Source organism: Clupea harengus, chromosome 18, assembly GCF_900700415.2.
Source record: "Clupea harengus chromosome 18, Ch_v2.0.2, whole genome shotgun sequence".
Taxonomy (NCBI): Eukaryota; Metazoa; Chordata; class Actinopteri; order Clupeiformes; family Clupeidae; genus Clupea; species Clupea harengus.
Genome location: NC_045169.1, coordinates 16,881,080 through 16,901,113, shown reverse-complemented (window position 1 = coordinate 16,901,113; position 20,034 = coordinate 16,881,080). Strand labels below are relative to the sequence as shown.

General features: G+C 43.3%; 2 protein-coding genes and 1 non-coding gene across 4 annotated transcripts; 1 reads left to right on the top strand and 2 right to left on the bottom strand.

The window, feature by feature from the left end:
* Nucleotides 1–923: 923 nt before the first annotated feature.
* On the bottom strand, nucleotides 924–3,790 carry LOC105912888 (claudin domain-containing protein 1-like). Its single transcript, XM_012841895.3, has 4 exons — nucleotides 2,971–3,790; nucleotides 2,642–2,749; nucleotides 1,756–1,893; nucleotides 924–1,377 (listed from the first exon to the last, which is right to left on the bottom strand). The coding sequence occupies exons 1-4, from the start codon at nucleotides 3,260–3,262 to the stop codon at nucleotides 1,157–1,159; spliced, it is 759 nt and encodes a 252-aa protein (XP_012697349.1). The 5' UTR covers nucleotides 3,263–3,790; the 3' UTR covers nucleotides 924–1,156.
* Nucleotides 3,791–7,515: 3,725 nt separating this feature from the next.
* trnar-ucu lies at nucleotides 7,516–7,605 on the bottom strand. Its single transcript is given in 2 exon segments — nucleotides 7,516–7,551; nucleotides 7,569–7,605. It is a non-coding gene; the product is annotated as a tRNA-Arg (tRNA).
* A 735-nt stretch (nucleotides 7,606–8,340) lies between these two features.
* Nucleotides 8,341–19,744, top strand: coro1b (coronin, actin binding protein, 1B). 2 transcript variants are annotated; one of them, XM_031585029.2, is made up of 11 exons: nucleotides 8,341–8,428; nucleotides 10,000–10,205; nucleotides 11,090–11,212; nucleotides 12,639–12,768; nucleotides 13,779–13,960; nucleotides 14,712–14,831; nucleotides 15,147–15,251; nucleotides 15,678–15,823; nucleotides 16,317–16,374; nucleotides 17,317–17,619; nucleotides 18,269–19,744. In XM_031585029.2, the coding sequence occupies exons 1-11, from the start codon at nucleotides 8,413–8,415 to the stop codon at nucleotides 18,389–18,391; spliced, it is 1,512 nt and encodes a 503-aa protein (XP_031440889.1). In that variant the 5' UTR covers nucleotides 8,341–8,412; the 3' UTR covers nucleotides 18,392–19,744. The 2 variants fall into 2 exon arrangements, with proteins under 2 accessions (XP_031440889.1, XP_031440890.1); XM_031585030.2 differs by having other exon boundaries at nucleotides 8,360–8,821.
* Nucleotides 19,745–20,034: the final 290 nt, after the last annotated feature.

Genomic DNA, 20,034 nt, shown 5'->3' with positions numbered 1-20,034 from the left:
ATGTTTACCTTTTATCCCCCTTCCAGTGCACTATATGGAGAAGCGCATGCAAGCACTAGAGCCACTTTGGAGGTTTTCCAGTTTAGCCAAGGAGAGTGCCAAGGAACGTGCATTAAATGATTCATTTACAAATACCCTTGGCTCAGGTGGAACTTCCAGGGAACAGAAAGCTAATGTTGGCCAATAAAAGTAAAATATGAAAAAAATAAAAAAGTGTGTTTACGTTCATATTTTATCCCCAAAACAAACTGTGTCCTTGAAGCCTACAGAATATGAAGTCATTTTTAGTCATTTTTGTAATGTCTACTTTGTTTACACATCACTAGCAGAGAAGCAAGCACTTAAGCAATGAAACACAAACACACTAGATGATAATTCTTACATTTGGAGACCATTTTTGCTCCATTGTTAAAAATACATCTACCAAATTAGCGTACCACTCAAATCATGACAGAAATCGGGATAAAAGAGTAAATCATGAGTAGTAACCACACTGTATTGAGTAAAATCAGCTCGCTAAAGTGCACAGGTGGACCAAAAACATAGCAGGAGCCCAAGAAGTTCACAACCTTGGTATCTACACGAACATCAGCTGTCTCTGGAGGCCTCTGGCCTCGATCAGGCCCGGAGCTGGTCCAGGAACAGTCAGTATCTAAGTACATGGCCCTGAGAAACAGACGAGGTTCAACGACACTAAGGCTACCAGAAAGGTTAGGCAGTCATCTACTAGTAAGGACGACTATGGCCGTGTATGGCGGTTTGGTACCCTTTGGGGAAGCACACCAAAGTACTGTCAAGAGCTTTAAGAATGCAGCCAGCAGAGCATGACAGCACAAACGCCAGGACCAAATATATAAATAAACAAACAAACAAACAGAAGTACGTTTCATCAGTACGTTTCATCAGTTCACAAACAGAACACGCACATCAATGCAAACATTTCAAATGTCAAAATCTTCAAGCCACCTATTGATCTAAATAGAAAGACCGTCCAACAACCATAAGGGGTTAAATTAAGTCCCCCCATAGAAAGAAGAGTTAGGGGACTACAAAGGGGTTGGGTAGGGTAAAGGTGAGACATGGGGTGTGGGGGGTTTTAATACTTTTAGTGGTAGTGGTTAGTTTGGGGGTAGTTATGGTTAGGGGTGGGGTATAACTAGGCCACCCTGTATGCGGTCATGCGGTAGTAATTCTGGCTGTGGCTGCGGGCGGCCCACACCAGCAGGGCGGCGGCCATCATGTGCAGAGGGGAGGAGATGAGGGCCAGGTAGAGCGACCAGCCCAGGGAGGCGTCCACGCGGTCGGGCAGCATGGACACGCGGTGCAGCAAGTCCATACCAGCCAGGTAGCAGCACACCGTCGCCAAGGTACACAAGCCTGGAGGGTGGGGGGGGGGGGGGGGGGTAAGAGTAGAGAAAAGTCAAGTCAGCATTTATTTCCACTTATACTTGTTATCAGACATACTGTACAGGGTGAATGAAATTACATTTCTCTTAGCCCACAACACAACACATGTGTGTGTCTGTCTCTGTGGATGGGAAAATAAAACCAGCATCTGCAGAAGTTAGGGGTTGTGTCTGTCTGTGTGTGTGTGTGTGTGTAGCTGTATGTGTGGGTGTGTGTGTGTCTGTGTGTGTGTGGGTGTGTGTGTGTGTTGAAGTGTAGCTGACTTGATGCCCCCCACAGGAAAAAAGGTGCCCTCAACAACATTCTTGCATAACCTGTCAAGCTACATATCATGTGCAATACACTCACCAGCCAGCAGATGGAGAACTCCAATGCCAAGCGTGGGAGCGAGACTGTGGCATAAACATGCACAGAACCCTATTATGCCTGCCAGCACCACCAGTCCCAAGGACACCAGTGGAAGCAGGAACTGACACCTCCATAGGTCTGTCGAGTACACATTCAATCAAACACACACACACACACACACACACACACACAGAGGGGACAAAAGACAGAGTCAAGTGACCGAGTCAAGATTAATGATTGATAGTCACAATACAACCTAAACTGTCAGGAGGATATCTGGTAAAAATGATGCCTTGCATGGAAAAACATGATGAGAAATTGCCAGACTTGTGTTGCTGTGAAGGATTACACTGTGGTAGAAATGTGTTTTATGTGTGAAGCAGAATGAAAGGTGGGTGTGTGTGTGTGTGTGTGTGTGTGTGCGCGTGTGTGTGCGTGTGTTTATTTGTGTGCCTCTGAGAGCCTATGCAAATTCTGAGTGGAACACATTTTTCCAAATTGTCTTGCATCATGCTGTGTGGATAATGCAAATCCAAATCTCCTCACTGTCTGACTGAGTCGTAGAGTGTCTTTATTGAATAATACTGACAACAGAGAGAGAGAGGCAGAGACTCAGACAGACAGACTGACTGATAGACAGACAGATAGAGAGCCAGATGGACCACCATACAAGTTTAATGTTGGTGCATCTAGAACAGTTAATGACTTTGGGGCATATTTTGTATGAAGACAGAAATGCATAAGTAACATACGCTGCATGGGTGTAATCTATTCTGTAAACATCTACTCTAACCTGGCAGTCAGAAACACAGTCCTATATGTCATATACATATGGGTGTAATAAACTATTATGTAAATTATCCATTCCATAACAGGCAGTACTTACAGGTCCGTATCAGGTCCTCTCCGCTGTTGTGGTTCCCTGGCTCCTTGTACTTCGGGGTGAACTGCTGTTGCAGAGTGAAACTAACACAATCCAACACCATCTTAGGATCTGAGGAGAGGGAGAGGGAGCCAGAGGCCAACACAAAACACACCCAAATCACACAAACACTAAAACAGATGAACAGCATCATCAACCATGTCGATCAAACAAACAAGAGGTGCAAAACTATAGGCTACTGAAAGAATAAAGCGCAGAATCAAAATGTAGGGGCATCCAGTAACATTAGATATATGTGGTTTTAGGTAATTGTTTGGGAAAATCGTGTTTACCTGGCTCCTTGTACCAGTGGTTTTCTGTAGGCACTTGCAAGCAGCGCCACCACAAACCTACTGTCCCATTGAGGCGAAAGAGGGAGTCGCTGTAGGTCTTTTCATCGAATTCACCGTCCATGAATTCTTCCTGGAGAGCGCGAAGCTCCGAAGCATTGGCCTCGCCGTAAACGGGGGGACTGATATACTGGTACCAGTGTGGTGTTCCGACCGCCACCGAGAGGTATACTGTTGCGATGATGCTCAAGACGCAGGCGATCACGAGAGCCGTGGCGTAGCGATTATCTACCATGATTAATGACACCCCGCTGGGTAGATGTATAGACGGAGAAAACTTGGCGAAAGCTAAACCTGCCTAGCAATGAAAGTTACTCACCGGATAGATTGCAGCCGGCTGCTACAGACGCAGATGCCCAAGTGTGATTGTGATTTACCAAACGAAAATATATGTTATCCGCCCCGCCATACTCATGACCTCAATTAAGTCGAATGTGTGTGGGGTATTCCCCTTTGGTGTGGAATGTCCTATTTTCCATGATATCCCTCGCTGCCTTGTCGCACGTCCCGAGGATCCCATCTGTCGTCCTCCATCTGTCAGCGAACAATTCCGCCGACGGAGGATGATCAGGCGGCTCCGCTGTGAGGGTGTCAATAACCCCACTGCAATCACAACCGTATTAGCAAAAAATACGTAAAGTATACAGTGGACAATAAAACTGTCGTAGTAACTCGTTCACTTGGGTTATGGACAATCTATGACAGATACTGTAAGACGCAATGATTTGTAAAGACTCTTTACTTAGAATGTCAATAAATCCATGCGTATTCCTGTTCCGGAAAAGGCGCAGCTAAGACTTCTGGGTATTGAAGTCCTAAGGTTTGTTGTTTACTCAGTTGTTTGTTATGAACAACGAGAAATAAACGGTTCTTATATATCAAGTTAAGCTCCCGCCAGGACAACAAAATCATCTTCTGATATCCGATACATTTGCTTAAAATATGTGTTTGCATGGTGTCCTCTATCCACCAGGAACGTATAGGCCTAAAACTAGAGAAAATGCAGGAATTACTGTAAAAATGACAGTTGGCCTAAAAATAATTGTAATGTTACGTCCAGTTTCGTAAGATCCCCTTTAAGGGGACACTTTTGTCTACTGAGAGCTGTTCCTGGGTTTGCCTCCAGATATGCCACAAATTAAATGAGCACAAATAAAACATTAATGTCAAAAAATACTAAAACTAAAATGTTGTGATGTGTTGTGACCAATGTTTGTTTCTACTGTGAGTCAATCTGTGGTTAAAAAGTGGACAAAACCTGGAATGGATTTTACTTTTAATATTATTCACTGCTGGAAGTGGTGACTAGGCTATTAAGAGAGGCACACAGTACAGAACAAAGACTCAATGGGCCTACACTACTAGTTTCAGAGCCTACACTACTAGGATCAGTGCTACCACGCCACCTAATAGAAGATATAACAGCCAAAGGAAAATAATAATATTATTATTAATAACTAATAATAATAATAATACATTAATAATAAATAAAGACTATAATCTTTAATATAAAGGTCAATAACATAACACTATCAAGATTAACAATATAATTAATCCAAATATTTGCAGGGCACAAAAATGCAATTCACTGGGCCAACAGCAATAAAATACAGGTTGGGGAAAGGGAGAAACTTGGAGAAAAGGGAGACATTTGAATCTTAAAACTGTATTCATGTTCCACTGCATCAGAAATTGAGGAATCTGCAAAACATTGTCAGACTATTTAGTTGGTTCTCAGGCAATCCTCGCCTTCGCTCTCCATTAGCCTGAATAATGAGAGCGGGACGATTAACGTCCTAATGGAAACGTAAGGGCTGAAACACACCAAACGCGTTTCTAAAAACGTATAGGCCTACGCTTCAAAATCGCCTTGGGAAAGAGCGGCGGGAAAAACAGCCGCAGGGGCACCAGGTTGTTTTGCCCAGCGCCTATGAAGCGGAGCTGCGTGCTCAGCCTGCCGAGAAAGTTGAGAATAGTTTAACTTTAAAGCGCATCTAAAAAACGCTAGAAAGACGCAACGCGTGGCGGAGAAAAGGCGCACACGCAAGGCGCGCCGTACCATAGGAAACAATGCATTTGCTAGCGTCCCGTTTTTAAAAACGCGTTTGGTGTGTTTCGGCCCTAATGGATGAGGGCCAATGGACGTTGCGCCAATCGCCGCGCTTCTACTCATTAGCGTGAACTTGGATGACCATACTTTACCAAGTTACGCAGAACGATGCTCCTCATTCACGCGCTCATCATTCTGCTGATAGCTGAAGCGAAGACAACTCGTCAAAGTAAGGTTGTAGCACTTCACTTTATTCTAAGCGTTTACGTTAGCTTGGCTTCAATGTGATATCTAATTTATAACTTACACAAGACACGGCTTTCGTGCAGACTGGCACAAAATCGTCAGAGAAAATAAAAACATGTTGTGGTTATTTACTTTGACAGTTGCTTCAGCTATCTTCAGCTGAGTGATGAGAGCGTTGTTCTGCGTAACTTGGTAACATAACGTCCTCCAAGTTCAATCTCAGTTCACGCTAATGGAGAGAAGAGTGGCGATTGGCGGAAAGCCCATTAGCACCCCGCGGCTGGATTTGCCCACATCCATTGGGCTCAGTGGCGGCTCCAGAAAAAATTCTCAGGGGGGGCAATTTTTTTTTATAATGATTAAGGCGACCCATTCAGTAAGTACATTAAGTTAGCTGATTAACTCATACAGCAATACCTTTTTGTCCACTATTGGCAGCACACAACAGTAATATGTCCCCTCTTGCTACATAGCTAGAGTAGCAAGTTACAGGTGGAAAGCTATAGAAGAAAGTTGCATCCAGGAGCCTTCATAAGCAAACATGATGTGGCTCCACATTAAATTATCCCACTTTTTCATTATCCACGTGTCTCAAATGTTGTATGATGTAACATAGCTTAACAGGACACATGATATGTCCAGTAACATCATAAAGAAGGGGTAACATAAGTCAAAAACAACAATATTTATTGACTGATCTTGAAAGTATTGGCTTACAAAAGCAAAATAAGTCATCACATAAAAAATTATTCAGTGTTAGTGCAAGAAGCGAACTGTGAAACACACTGTAAAACCTATGAAAAGTGACAGTGGTATATGAAATACAGACCGCATTAGCCACGCGATTTTCTTTCGTTCCAATTCTTGGATGTAGGATTTCCCTCCCTTTGTAGAAACCTGTTGAATGGATACATTTGGTCTAGGAAGTCCTAATTGTTTTGTTGTCAATTTATCTTCATTAGTACGCCGACTAAAAAGGAGTTTCTGTCAAAGAGCGAATCCAGTTATTGCACTGGACAGGGCAGCCATCTTGACAGAATATGCCTCCGTCGAAGCTGTATGACGTTCGTATAGGCTTTTACGTCCACTACTTATGACAAGACCGGGCGAGCCCTCCCGGAAGCCATAGAGAATGCATTGAAAGCTCTGTTTTGTGAAAAAAATGGATTTAACATGGGAGTCAATGGGAGAGGTCTGGGGCGATTTTCATATCGCCCCAGAAGGGGTGGGGCCATTTGAAGCACGACTTTAGGCTGACTGAACGACTGTTACCTGATTCGACAATGACATACAGAGACAGATCAGACGGTCTAGTGGTAGAATCCGACAGAAAAAAAAGATTACATTTAAATTTACGTGTCATTTACGTGACTTACAAGGATATTGCGTTTATACATAAGGAGTTTTTTTTTTTTTTTCCCTTTTCCCCTAGGCAGTGCGTCGCCCCAATCGCCCTTATGGACGAGCCTAGTGATGGGCAAATGAAGCTTTGGTGAAGCATTGAACCATTAGGCACATTGTTTCAAAAATCGGTTCATTACTTGAAGCTTCAGTAACAAGTGACCTCTCCTGGTGATGTGCCAAGGCTGCAACTAAATTAGCCCAGCTAGACAGTGACACGAATCTTTAAAACAACGACAATCTAGTGTGCACGCACCAAATTTTACCGTACCAAAGCAACCTTCGAAGCAGTGGTTTTATGGTTGGTGTAGTTAAGGTATGAAGCAAGTTCCGGCGCTTCAGTGTCAGGCTGCCATCACTAGACGAGCCGCCCCTGATTGGGCTAATGAACAGCGACGGTGAGAATTGGCCAGGGAGAACCGACTAAATAGTCTGAAAATGTCTAGAATCTTTCTGTATCAATCTGGATTAGAAAACACAGAGACAATATTTCACTTTAACATATTCTGTAAAACGTTTTATATATTGTTGTGCCTATGTTTGTAAAAGTACTTAATATGTGTATTGTTTAAATGTATTGTTTGCACCAATGTACCATGGAATATTCCTGGTAGGTGTAAACCTACTTGGCAATAAAAACGTTTCTGATTCTGATTTCTGATGGAGGCCTTGAAGGACTTTGACAATTCATAGAGCCCTAATAAGGCTTGGTTAGCTAAACTTTATATCTTGTTCCTGTACACAAGCAATGGTTGAGTTTAAAACAAAACATGAAAGGCTGGCAAAAAGTGCGACTCTGGTGGGACTCGAACCCACAACCTTTGAATGCCTTCGTTAAGTCACCTAGAAGTCCAATGCGCTATCCATTGCGCCACAGAGCCACCTGTTGAACATCGAGGGACCTACACTTCTTGTTCCAATGTTGATTATGTTTATTCGGGATTTTATGTTTATTCGGGATTGCATTCCTCAAACCTGCAGGCTCACACCTTTGTCATGCAGAAAAACGCCGCTATCCAATCATCATTTTTTTTACATTTGTCCTACGTATACATTAACCAACTCTCGGCAGTTCTCTAAAATAGCTCAAAACCCCAGAGGACGTTAACCATACAGTCATTTCACCATCATTGATGGGGTGACGTTACGGAACCGTCGGAATGGTATACAACATGTAACAATATTATTTATATATGAATTTAGTCCTCAGTATCCCTAATAGTAGGTGTTATGCAGCTACCACATGTGATTACTATGTAATAATGTTGCGACTGGCTACTAGTCAGTAGTAGTTAGATAGCAGCTAACATTAGCTAGCTAGCGATAGCACCACATTTCCTTGAAGGCTACATTAACTTGTTCTACACTGAAATGAGCTGAACATAAATGCAGTAGTTCAATGTTTCTAGCAGAACTACAAGTTACTACTTTCGGCTCTGAGTCAGTCTCGCTAATCCACATCACAACACACACCTACGGCATCTCTAGTTTCCTATGCTACCTCCTTCTCCTCCCACCGAACATTCAACGCCTAAATAGGTAGTGCACCAATCCAAGGAAAGAACGCGTACATTTAGATGACCAAAGCAACGGATTTGCCAATCTTCACTTCTTCCTGTCAAAGGCGGAAGTATGCTTTTTATTACAGACGTTTGTCATTCCACCATGGTCCAGGCAGGTTTACGGCGATGGATGAATTGAACGGTGTCTATTTCCAAGCTTACGCATTTTCCCAACATCTCCAAAAATCGATTATATTGTAAAATATAATTTCAGATGTCGGTATGCTAATTAGCTTCAGTGGTGTATTGCAAATACCGAGGTAACCGCTAGTTAACGCTAGTAATTGCGATTTTTTGCATTTTTACTCAGATGATCTAGGCTGTCCGAGAACGATTATTTCATTTATCGTATTTTTTGCACGTTAACTGTTCTCAGTTCAAATACTAGGGGGCCTTTATAGCAATCTACCTTCCACTTGGACACAGTGAGGAAAGGATTAAGTTACCACTGGGGAGGGATTATTTATTGACTCTCTTGCTTCATCGGTTGCAATCGGGTGTCCCTTGCACATAAGCAACATTGTTCGAGTTTGAGGTACAGTCGAATGATTGATTGTTTCCATATTACATTAGCTAGTATGTGTAGTAATGTGTCATGTAGTAGTTCACAAGCCATTGTTATGTCATTAGAGCGTGAACAAACGACCCCTTTATGTCTGTGAGGAAACGGTTTGCCATGTCTAATTGCCCTCGATGTTTTACCCCTTTCCCCACTGGTGCAATTCGTTTTCCGCCTTCAGACTACCTACCTTTTTGTTTTTCTACACATCTTCTCAGGGTATCCAAAAATACTCCAACACCACTCCCACCTATGCACGGCACACTTGCCACAGACACCATATATATTTCAAACTGCAATGTTCGTTTCTGTTTTTTTCTGATTCCACACCGGTATGTTAGCCTAACCATGATATAGCCCACGGGTGTCTATAGTTGCAGTTACACTCTTTTTATTCTTAGCTCACGGGAATTTAGGCTATTGTGTGGGGTGGATAGGCTTCATTGAGACATGTCATGTGAGACTCTATGAGCCTCTTGATACACGACATGGCACTCAAACACGCGTTCCATTTACACTGACCATAGCGGGGGAAAAAATGACATGTTTATTGCAATTTGCTCATCACATTAGAAGGGTTATCATCTCACTGACATGCTTATTTGTAGATCTGTGCCATGAAACATATCGATATAGTTAACATTTAGGTGTTACAATATGAATTTCTATATCGACTGTAGATCTGGCATGACACACATTATGATGGGCCTCAGAGTCGGACTGTAGCCTAATATCTGTGTGAGACATGCCACTGCCCCTTTGGCATGTGTTGTGTTGCACAGGTGTGTTGTGGCTCTGACCATCCATGCAAGAGTTGTGCCAAATGCTCGGCATTTCATTTGTACTGAGGCAGCCGACTCCCCATGCCCCATAGATCATGTGCCATTTTTGTAATTTGTCTCGCATGTCATCCTACTTATAAATAGTGAATAAATATATAAATTATAAGTGATAAATACATATAAATATTTAAACTTTTCTCCACAACTTTCTGTCTCTGTCTTTCTTCTCAACCATCTTCCACACAGTCACAGTCAGTGTCATCTTACTTGTAAATTATTAGTAACAATACTTACAAACACTGATATAATGCTCTAATTCTGTCTGTCTCTCTCTGTCACTGTCCTCAACCCTCTCCACCACGTTCCTTTCAGTCATGTCCTTCCGGCGGGGTGTGGTCAGACAGAGTAAATTCAGGCACGTCTTCGCCCAGGCGTGGAAGACGGAGCATTGCCTGGACGATGTCAGGGTGACACGGGTCACCTGGGAGGCGCCCCTCTGTGCGCCCAACCCCAAGTTCATCGCCGTGATCGTGGAGGCGGGAGGCGGCGGGGCTTTCCTTGTGCTGCCCCTCAACAAGGTACTGACGCTGACCTGTCAATCATTCTGTACTTTTATCCTAAGCCCCCGACACATTTTCTCTTGCTCCCCTGTTCTAGATCTTCCATGTTTTGTTTTACAAAACACATGTGCGTTCAGCCTTAATTAATCGATCTACTGAATCTACCTACTGTTTTCAAAAATAGGAAGAATAATTTACCACATTTCCGTGCAGAATCACAATGACATCATCCATCATCTAGAAAGTTGAAGTCTCACATTGTGGGCTCTAACTCCTCATTAAGATGCTTACTTGTAAATCCAAACGCCAAACATGAGTCCCACAGACTTTCATCTTATCACTGTACTCGCTGAACTGCTGAGTGTTAAGATCTCATGGAGGTCTGTGAAACTTTAGGCCTCTAACAGAACCAGTTCAAGGCTACCAATTTATTTCTGCGGGCCTTAAGATGGCCTCTTTCCATTTTACAGTCAATTTCCGGACTCATTGTGAGTTCCAACTGAAGAATGATTGGTGCTGATAGGATTCTATTATAGGGTAGAAAAATTAGGTTATTTAAGATGAGTAATGAAGTTGAGAATAGAGTGATGAAAAGTGGGAAAGCTTTAAATGCCTAGAGACATTAAATGTTTAAAAACCGGTGGAGAGTAGCAACGGATAATCATTTAGAGACATTTTAGAAAACGAAACAGAATATTATGAAATTGAATAAAAAAAAATAAAAAATTTTGTGAATGGGTAGTTTGTAAAAAAAAAAAAAAAAAAAAAATTACAAAACAAATGAGGTAGTGGTTCAACATGACCCTTCGAGGCTAAACATAGCCACGTAACAATCAGAGCACACACACACACATACACACACACAGAGTCTCAAAACGAAACGCTGTCACCTTTGCCTTCAGAGTGGACGCGTTGACCAGAACACCCCAACTGTCTGCGGCCACGCAGCCCCGGTGCTTGACGTGCAGTGGTGTCCCCATGACGACAACGTGATTGCTAGCGCCTCGGAGGACTGCACAGTGAAGGTACGTGAGCAGTGCAGAGCATCTGTGCTGTGGTTTAGGCTTCAGATCTTCAAAGAACACCCCTCCCCCTAGTTCACTTACACTCCGAAGCAGAGGCTTGCAACAAAACAAAAAAACACAGTTGAGTGTGTGATTCAGCCTGTAGCAAATTTGTCAGCATCCTCTGAACCTCATGGCCTACTTGAACATATGGCCTACTCGTCTTAGGATAAATTGAATTAATGAGAGGAACAGCTGTACTTCGTAGGAGACTCCGTCAGAGAATATAATTTTGATAGCATGGGTCAGTTGAAGAATATTCAGGTATTTTTGAGAGGCCTTCCTGTTGTAATTTCACTTATAGAAAATATTCTTGTGAATTTCTTGTGCTAATGGTTGGGGACTCACATGCTAGTACTCATACCCAACAACTTAACCTAACCAGTATAACAACTGCCCAACCATAGACCCTGAACAGCAGGATACAACAACACACACAACTGGCTGGTGACAGCTGCAACATGCACTGCATGGTGTACGAGGGGTCCGTAAAGGCCCACCTTCACAGTAAAACATGCGCTGTCTGTAGTTCACAGCTACACAACAATTTGACTGCCCTAACATAGAGCATGAGCAGCAGGATACAACAACATCAACAACAACAAAAAATGCCTTTGTGAGCATCTCACTCGGGTTTTCAAGCAGGCACCTTCCTTCTTCAGTGTTTTGTTGAATAAGGCCCATGACACCTCCAGAAGGCACAATAGTGGTGTCTGGCATCCCAGACCCACCTGATGCCTTACTCATGATGGGTTAGATGTTAGCGATTCCTACGGAACCACCATAGAAGGCCTCTCTTCAATATGCAGAATACATTTAGTCATTTGTAAAACAGCTTGCATAGATGTCAGTCTTTTTTGCATACTTCCTGGTTGGTTAGAACTCAAACTAAGTTGCTGAATAATAAAACTGAAAGCTCTCGACAGGACATGAAAACCCTCAGGTTTGTCAGAACTAAAAAAGCCAGCTAGCTCAGGTATTCCAAGACTACATTACATACAGAAGCTCTAACACACAGAGTACAGCATAAAACAACAAACATTGCCTGCCTGCTACGAAGTGTTAAATTCGAGTATTAGAGAGCTCCCACTTCTTCAAAGTAAAAGTGAAGTCCAGTCAAAGACTGAGGTGCAGTGTGTGTAACAGTGTATAACACTCGCAGTATGCAAGAGTGTAACAGTAGCAGTGTCTAACAGTGTCTCCTTTGCTGTGTGTACAGGTGTAGCAGTGTCTTACAGTGTTTCCTATGCTGTGTGTACAGGTGTAGCAGTGTCTAACAGTGTCTCCTTTGCTGTGTGTACAGGTGTAGCAGTGTCTAACAGTGTTTCCTATGCTGTGTGTACAGGTGTAGCAGTGTCTAACAGTGTTTCCTATGCTGTGTGTACAGGTATGGCAGATCCCGGACGAAGGACTTAAGGCTCCAATGACTGAGGCTGTTGTGACGCTGGAAGGGCACAGCAAAAGAGTGGGCATTCTAGCCTGGCACCCCACTGCTCTCAATATCCTGCTGACCGCTGGTAATCCTCTCAACTCTGTGTCTGTGTGTGTGCGCGTGTGTTTTTTAGTTGGGAGGAGTGTGGTCTGATTCTAAATTTGGATTATCAGGTGTGTTCCTCTTCCCACTCAGGATAATTACCTGAGCCACAAAGACTGGGTTGATGTACGGATGTAACAACTTGATTTGTTTACGTTGACAAGCAACATGTCCGTTGTATTCACTGTTCACAGAGTGGTCACTGCATGCCAATCCAATCCATGAGAAAATCTGCTGTAAGGGATTGAGGGTGTAAAGGTTGAATATTTCTAGCTCTGTGTTGCACCTAGCCTTATATTTTCAGGCCCTATATTTCACTGCATTCATTGTGGTCTGGATCCTCCATAGGTTTCCGTAGATATTCTTTTAGGTTCAAATGAGCATGCATGAGGAGGGATTGGATCAACCACTCCACATTATTCACTCTTTGGCTCTGCCAGAAATCTGACAGATTGACGTACTCTCAGTGGAATGTTTACAGACTCTGATCCCATGGAAACTGTCCTGAGACCTGACATTGGTGGTCATTTTCATTTGTCCTCAGAGTATTTATTTGCATGATGGCTATCCCTATGCAAACCCAGCTAGGTTAAGTATTCAAAAAGAGGTGCAAGTATGTAAAAGAGGATGTCTGTATGATGATCATAAAAACATTTAGTAGGTACACATTCAGGTGTACTGTGTTGTCATATCATCAGCTGAACTACAATTTTGGTTGCTGTTGATTAGCACAGAAGTTATCAACGCGGTGACTTTACAACTCACTACATGCTCTTGCTTGTTTGCATTGAGTTCCTGTAGCTCAACTGATAGAGAGAGGTGCGAACACCTCCAGACTCAGTTGGCAGAGCAAGGTGCTGACAACACCAAGGTCTGAGTTTGATACTCAAACCCTCATGCTGATAAAAAAAAAAAAAAAAGTATTTCTGTACTGTCCTTATGGTTGCTCTGCTAATTCAGTCAAATATTGTTCCGTTCGTCCCGTGTGTCCAGGTTGTGACAACCTGGTGTGTGTCTGGGACGTGGGGACGGGGGAGCTGGTGTACCAGCTGAGCGATGCCCACCCAGACCTGATCTACAGCGTGTGCTGGAACAGGGAGGGCAGCGTCGTGTGCACCACCTGCAAGGACAAGGCCCTGCGCATCATCGACCCGCGCCGGGGGACCGTCCTCAAGGTGCTAGTTCACCGACGGTTTTGAAACACATTCTTATTTACAGTCACTGACTCAGCGAAATGAATTGGAAATTAACGGATTTTGTCGTTTCTAACCTCTCACTAACCAAAACTCATTTATTGCAATAAATTAGGTATACGCTATCGTGATATTTATTTTAGGTCATACCAACAATTACTGATAAAAAGCAAGTGTGGAAGCAAGCAAAGTGTTAAGGACGTAGTAAAAACATACACTTAATGTTAAGCTAAGCCTAACCTTTTGAATGAAAGAAAGCCCCATTCAGCACAGTGGCGTTACACAGCTCTGTTCTCAATGAGTTCACTGGGAGATGGGATGAGCTTGGATTTAATGTCAGTGTTAGCATATAATAGCATATCTTGCTAACTTCCGACAGACATCTGCATCATGGGATCTCCCCTTACTGCACAAGTTGGACTTTTTTGTTGTTGTTTGGCATTACTGATTATGTTGTTGTTGTGTTGCATAAGATAGCAGGGGAGATGTCAGTCCCAGTAAGTGGAGGAAGATTAATTTGCTCCATAATGTATAGAATTCAAATAAATTACATTTTATTTATATAGCGCCAAAACAATAAAATGGTCTGAAGGTATTTTACAGAGCCCAGAGTCTGAACCCCCTTAGAGCAAGCACAATGGCGACAGGGGCAATGAAAACCTCCCTGCTAATCGGGACACACAGTACAAATGAAATACAACAAAAACTAAGACTGTAATAAAAACGTACCCAGGTGAAGGAGAAGGCCCACGATGGCACCAGACCAATGAGGGCAGTGTTCCTGTCTGACGGGAAGATCCTCACAACGGGGTTCAGCCGCATGAGCGAGAGGCAGTTGGCATTATGGGACACGGTGAGATGAAGGCATTTGGTGGACTAGTGTGTGTGTGAGTGTGAGTGGCTATGAGTGGCTGCGTGTTTGGTGTTTGTGTGCATTTGGTTCTGTGCGTTTGTGTTTGTGTTTGTGTGTGGCGTTAGTGGGCGTGTGTTCGTGTGTATGTGTGTATAGCCAGGTTTACATCCCTGTGTTGATGTGTGTGTGTGTGTGTGTGTGTGGTGTTTGTGTGTTTAGCCAGGTTTACTTGTGTGTGTGTGTGTGTGTGTGTGTGTGGGTGTGTGTGTGTGTGTGTGTGTGTGTTTGTTAAACTGTCTCTGTCTTATTGTGCAGAATGATCTCACAGAGCCCATGGCTGTCCAGGAGATGGACACTAGTAATGGAGTTTTGCTGCCGTTCTATGACCCAGACACCAGCATGGTCTATCTGTGTGGAAAGGTACCGATGTCTGCTTGTCTTTATCCCATACGTGTAGCTTGACCACAAATAAGGAAGCTCATATTTTTTCATTTGAGGAAGTAGAGATACAAACATAGAGACAATGAGAAAGAGCTCTTTCTCACAGGACGTTCAAACCCTCAACCTGGCGAACACTGAGGACTAGACTTTGGACTTGTAGTTCAACACCCACACCCCCCTACATCCCTATTAAGACACCCTTATTACTTTATATTTATAAATATTAATTATATACTGTATGTTGGCAGCCTAATGTAGCACATCTTTCTCTCTCTCTCACACACACACACACACACACACACACACACACACACACACACACACCCTGTAACGTGGTGTTTGAAGTCTTCCAAATGCCCACCCAACACACACACACACTGTAACGTGGTGTTTGGTGTCTTCCAGGGTGACTGCACCATCCGTTACTTTGAGGTGACGGACGAGTCCCCGTATGTCCACTTCATCAGTCTGTACAGCAGCAAGGAGCCACAGAGGGGAGCCGGCTTCCTCTGCAAGAGAGGGGTGGACGTCAACAAGTGTGAGATAGCCAGGTAAGAGAGGGGTGGACGTCAACAAGTGTGATATAGCCAGGTAAGAGAGGGGTGGACGTCAACAGGTGTGAGATAGCCAGGTAAGAGAGGGGTGGACGTCAACAGGTGTGAGATAGCCAGGTAAGAGAGGGGTGGACGTCAACAGGTGTGAGATAGCCAGGTAAGAGAGGGGTGGACGTCAACAGGTGTGAGAGAACCAGGTAAGAGAGGGGTGGACGTCAACAGGTGTGAGATAGCCAGGTAAGAGAGGGCTGGACGTCAACAGGTGTGAGATAGCCAGGTAAGAGAGGGGTGGACGTCAACAAGTGTGAGAGAGCCAGGTAAAGGACCACATGACTATGCAGCTCTTGAGGGTCCGACATATGCAGTGAAAGTGTTTCCGGGAGCAAACTTAGACTAATCGTAGAAAACTATAAATGTTTTTCCCTTTTAGTGTTTGTGGGATTGAGCAGGGCAAACGTGTAGTTAAATGTGTGGTTCCTGTTCTTAACAGGTTCTACAAACTTCATGAGAGGAAGGTGGAACCCATTTCCATGACCGTGCCACGCAAGGTAAGCAACTGGTTCTAGGACAGTGTGTGCGGAACTTTCTCTTTACCAAATGCCACACTACCAACCAATTATGAGTGTCCTCAAAAAAGGGGACAGAACAAGGTGACCATGCGTGTCTGTGTGGTTAATGTGTACTTGTGCGATACAAATCAGGCATGTTGTTTTGAGCCTGCACTGCATCCTCTGATGTAAATTAGTAATGTATTCAATTTTTTGGCGACAGAGGAATGGCTTTAGTTCTGCTGATGTTTACTGATGGGTTACTAGAGGTGGGAGAAAAAATCAATACAGTGTAGTATCGTGATATTTTTCTACACTATATAATATAAATACAGCAGCGGGTATCGCAATATTTTTTTATTTATTTAATATTATGATTTTTATTTTATTTTTGTACATATCTCTACTCCGATAACATTGCTTCTGAAGTCCACAATATGACCTCGTTCTTCTCTTGCGTCACAGCAGAAATTGGAAAAGAGGTTGAGCACAAATGTATACAATCTTGGGAGAGATAAATCGCAATGTGTCAGAATCGAATCGCAATACTTGCTGTATCTTAAAATGAGAATCACAGTAATATTGTATCGTGGCCCAAATATCGTGACAGTACGGTATTGTATCATCACCTCTGTAGCAATTCCCATCCCGATGAGGGTACTCAGTACAGGACATGGAGTATTTAGGTTCTAGATTGGGTACAGAGTACTAAAGCCAGTTCATGCACCACACCTTGTCTCTCTCTCTCTCTCGCTCTTTTGTGTGTGAGAATGCGAATGGTTTTGTATATTCCGTTCTGCTTTTCTATAAATCATTTTGCTCTTCATTCTTTCTCCCTCCCTCCCTCTCACTCCTTCTCTCTTTATCTCTCTCTCTTCATGCACATTCTCTCTCTTACTCTCTGTCCGTTCTCTCCCTCTTCTCCTCGCCTCCCTCCCTCAGTCCGACCTCTTCCAGGGGGATCTTTATCCCGACACAGCAGGGTCGGAGCCCTCTCTGCTCGCGGAGGATTGGATCGCTGGACAGGACGCCCCGCCCATCCTCATCTCGTTGAGCGGTGGCTACGTGGCCCCGCCCTCCAAGCAGAGAGACACGCTGCGGGGCCGCCCCAAACTGCCCCCCCAGAGTGACGACTCCGGACCCGCCGCCACGGCAACCCCCGTCGTCAAGGAGACGGAGGTCGAAACTACCGCCCCAGCGAGGGTAGCCCAGGAGACGGAGGCTGTGCCAGACAGGGCGAAGGAGGTGAGAGCGAGAGAGAAGTGAAAAGTGAAACTTTTTTTACTTCTAACATATGACTAATTTAGTGTCTTCCTCTTTCCTATTTTTGTCTTTGTAATTTGAAATTCAATGTCTTCCTGCTGCCTTCCTGCTCTCTGTAAATTTCATTCATTCTTTCATTCTTTTATTCTTTCGTTCATTTTTCTAACTTTTTTGTAACATTCATTCTTTCATTGTTCCTTTTACCACTGTCTTTCTTTTTTTTATTTGTTTTCGTTTCTGTCTTTATCTGCTCATCCTCTCATGTTTGCTCCTGACGTGTCTTCTCTCACACCTCATCTATCTCAATTCACCCACCATCTATCCCATCCCTCCCTCTGTCTTTCCCTTCCTCCCATTTATCTCATTCCTCCCTCCCTCCCTCCCTCCCACTGTCTTTCCCTTCCTCCCATTTCTCTCATTCCTCCCTCCCTCCCTCCCTCCCTCCCTCCCATCACTCCCTCTGTCTTTCTCTCCCTCCCATTTATCTCATTCCTCCCTCCCAACCCTCTCTCTTTCTTTCCCTCCCATTTCTCTCATTCCTCCCTCCCATCCCTCCCTCTCTCTTTCTTTCCCTCCCATTTCTCTCATTCCTCCCTCCCCCCCCCCCTCCCTCCCTCCTCTTCCTCTCCAGGACGATCAGCTGAATGAGATCCTGACGGAAGTGAAGGCCCTGAAGGCGGTGGTCCAGGCTCAGGGGCAGCGCATCGACATGCTGGAAAGGCAGTTGGCTCGCATCGAAGACGGAGACGTCTGAGTCCCAGAGCGGCGGTGTACACATTCCTTCTAACACCCCACCCCGACCCCCAGCCCATAGCCTTACAACATCCTCTAGTAGCTTAATTATATTGTGATGAATCATGGGAGATGTAGTTTACTGAGGACTAGTGAGGTACAAGATTTCAAAAGGACAGTAAGGATGTCTCCTAATAGGATTGAATACTCATGTCACTGTACTGACTACAAAAAAAAAGGACCAGGAGACTAGTTAATACGTTCATTACACTAATGCTGCATTAATTTCAACGATGAAGAATCATTAGTGACATGCCTACAGAGTAAGAAGCAGATCTTGAGCACCAAGGCTTTTAGAGATAGCTTGAATTGTTGTTTCCAGTGAAGGAGAGCGAAAAAACTGACCGAATAAGAAACTTAGCAACCTTATTCTCCACATTGTGCTCAAGGGCTCAGTTATCAGGTGGTTTTGTTTGCTGCTAACTCTAAGCTCCATATCACTGTTCTGTTTGAGAGTGTGCATATTAAGTACATGCACTACCTCAGGTGGGTGGGGCTGATTCACTTCTCCCACTGTGGCTTTTCTATAGTATCTATCTTTACATTACAGTCCTCCTAATTTATATAGTAGGGATTTTTTTTTATTTTGGTTTGGATTTGGTTTTTGAAAAACCTGAGCCTTTGAAGCTACTCCAGTAACTAACATATTTGCTGCACTGCTTACAACAGCTGAATTGTAGTTAATGCTGCATATAAGCATTCCAAGATAAGTGAGACTGTTGGGTGTGATTACGTTACCTTTAGGCTAGTTTTTGTATATGATCATTGTTATTTTTTACTACCAGATATCTTGAACTGTGTAAGTCTAAATAACACAACTAGCTCATTTAATTAATCAGTGTGTTACGCTGATTGATTCTTGTATGTGTGTGTGCGTGCGTGTCTTTGATTTTGCACTTAATTATTACGTACCTTGTGATGAGAGGGATTAATAAGCAATAGAAGCTACCTAGCAAATGTGTTGGCATTTTTTTTAAGAACCTCAAGATAGGTTGATTCACCTTTCCTGTTCTCTTGTAGGACAGCAAACTTGACACTCGCCTGTTGTTAGGAAGGTCACAATGATTTTCTGTATATCCTAATGAAGATTAAATTGATTACATTTTTCTCCCAATTATCAAGTACCTCTTATGTGGCATCATGGTTACAATCAAGGATGGGTCTAAAACTCCTCATCCTCATTTTTTGATTTGTCAATCTTTTTTTTCCTGCGTATACGCTTTAATTTGTCATAATTTTTTGTGTTTTGAAACTAGCGATGTAGTAGAGAATAAATCTCTTGGGCTTTCCAATAAACACTAAAATACAACTTCCACTTTTGCTGTGTTGCGTCCAGTCATTACAATCTGTTTGTGGCACTGCTTTGATTTCCATTAGGGTTCATTGGCCCACTTTTTGGATGCAGGGCAGACACACTGAACTGACTAAATTAACTGACTAACTTTTTTTATATCTGGCTGCAAGAAGTCAGTCGACAAAACAAACAAAAACAACGTCTCCACCAAATAAGCCTAGTTTTGGCCAGTGCTGGTTTGAAACATTTATATTTATTTCATTTTGAAGAGGAGGTGAAAATTCTTAATAATAACAGCCATTTGATATAAA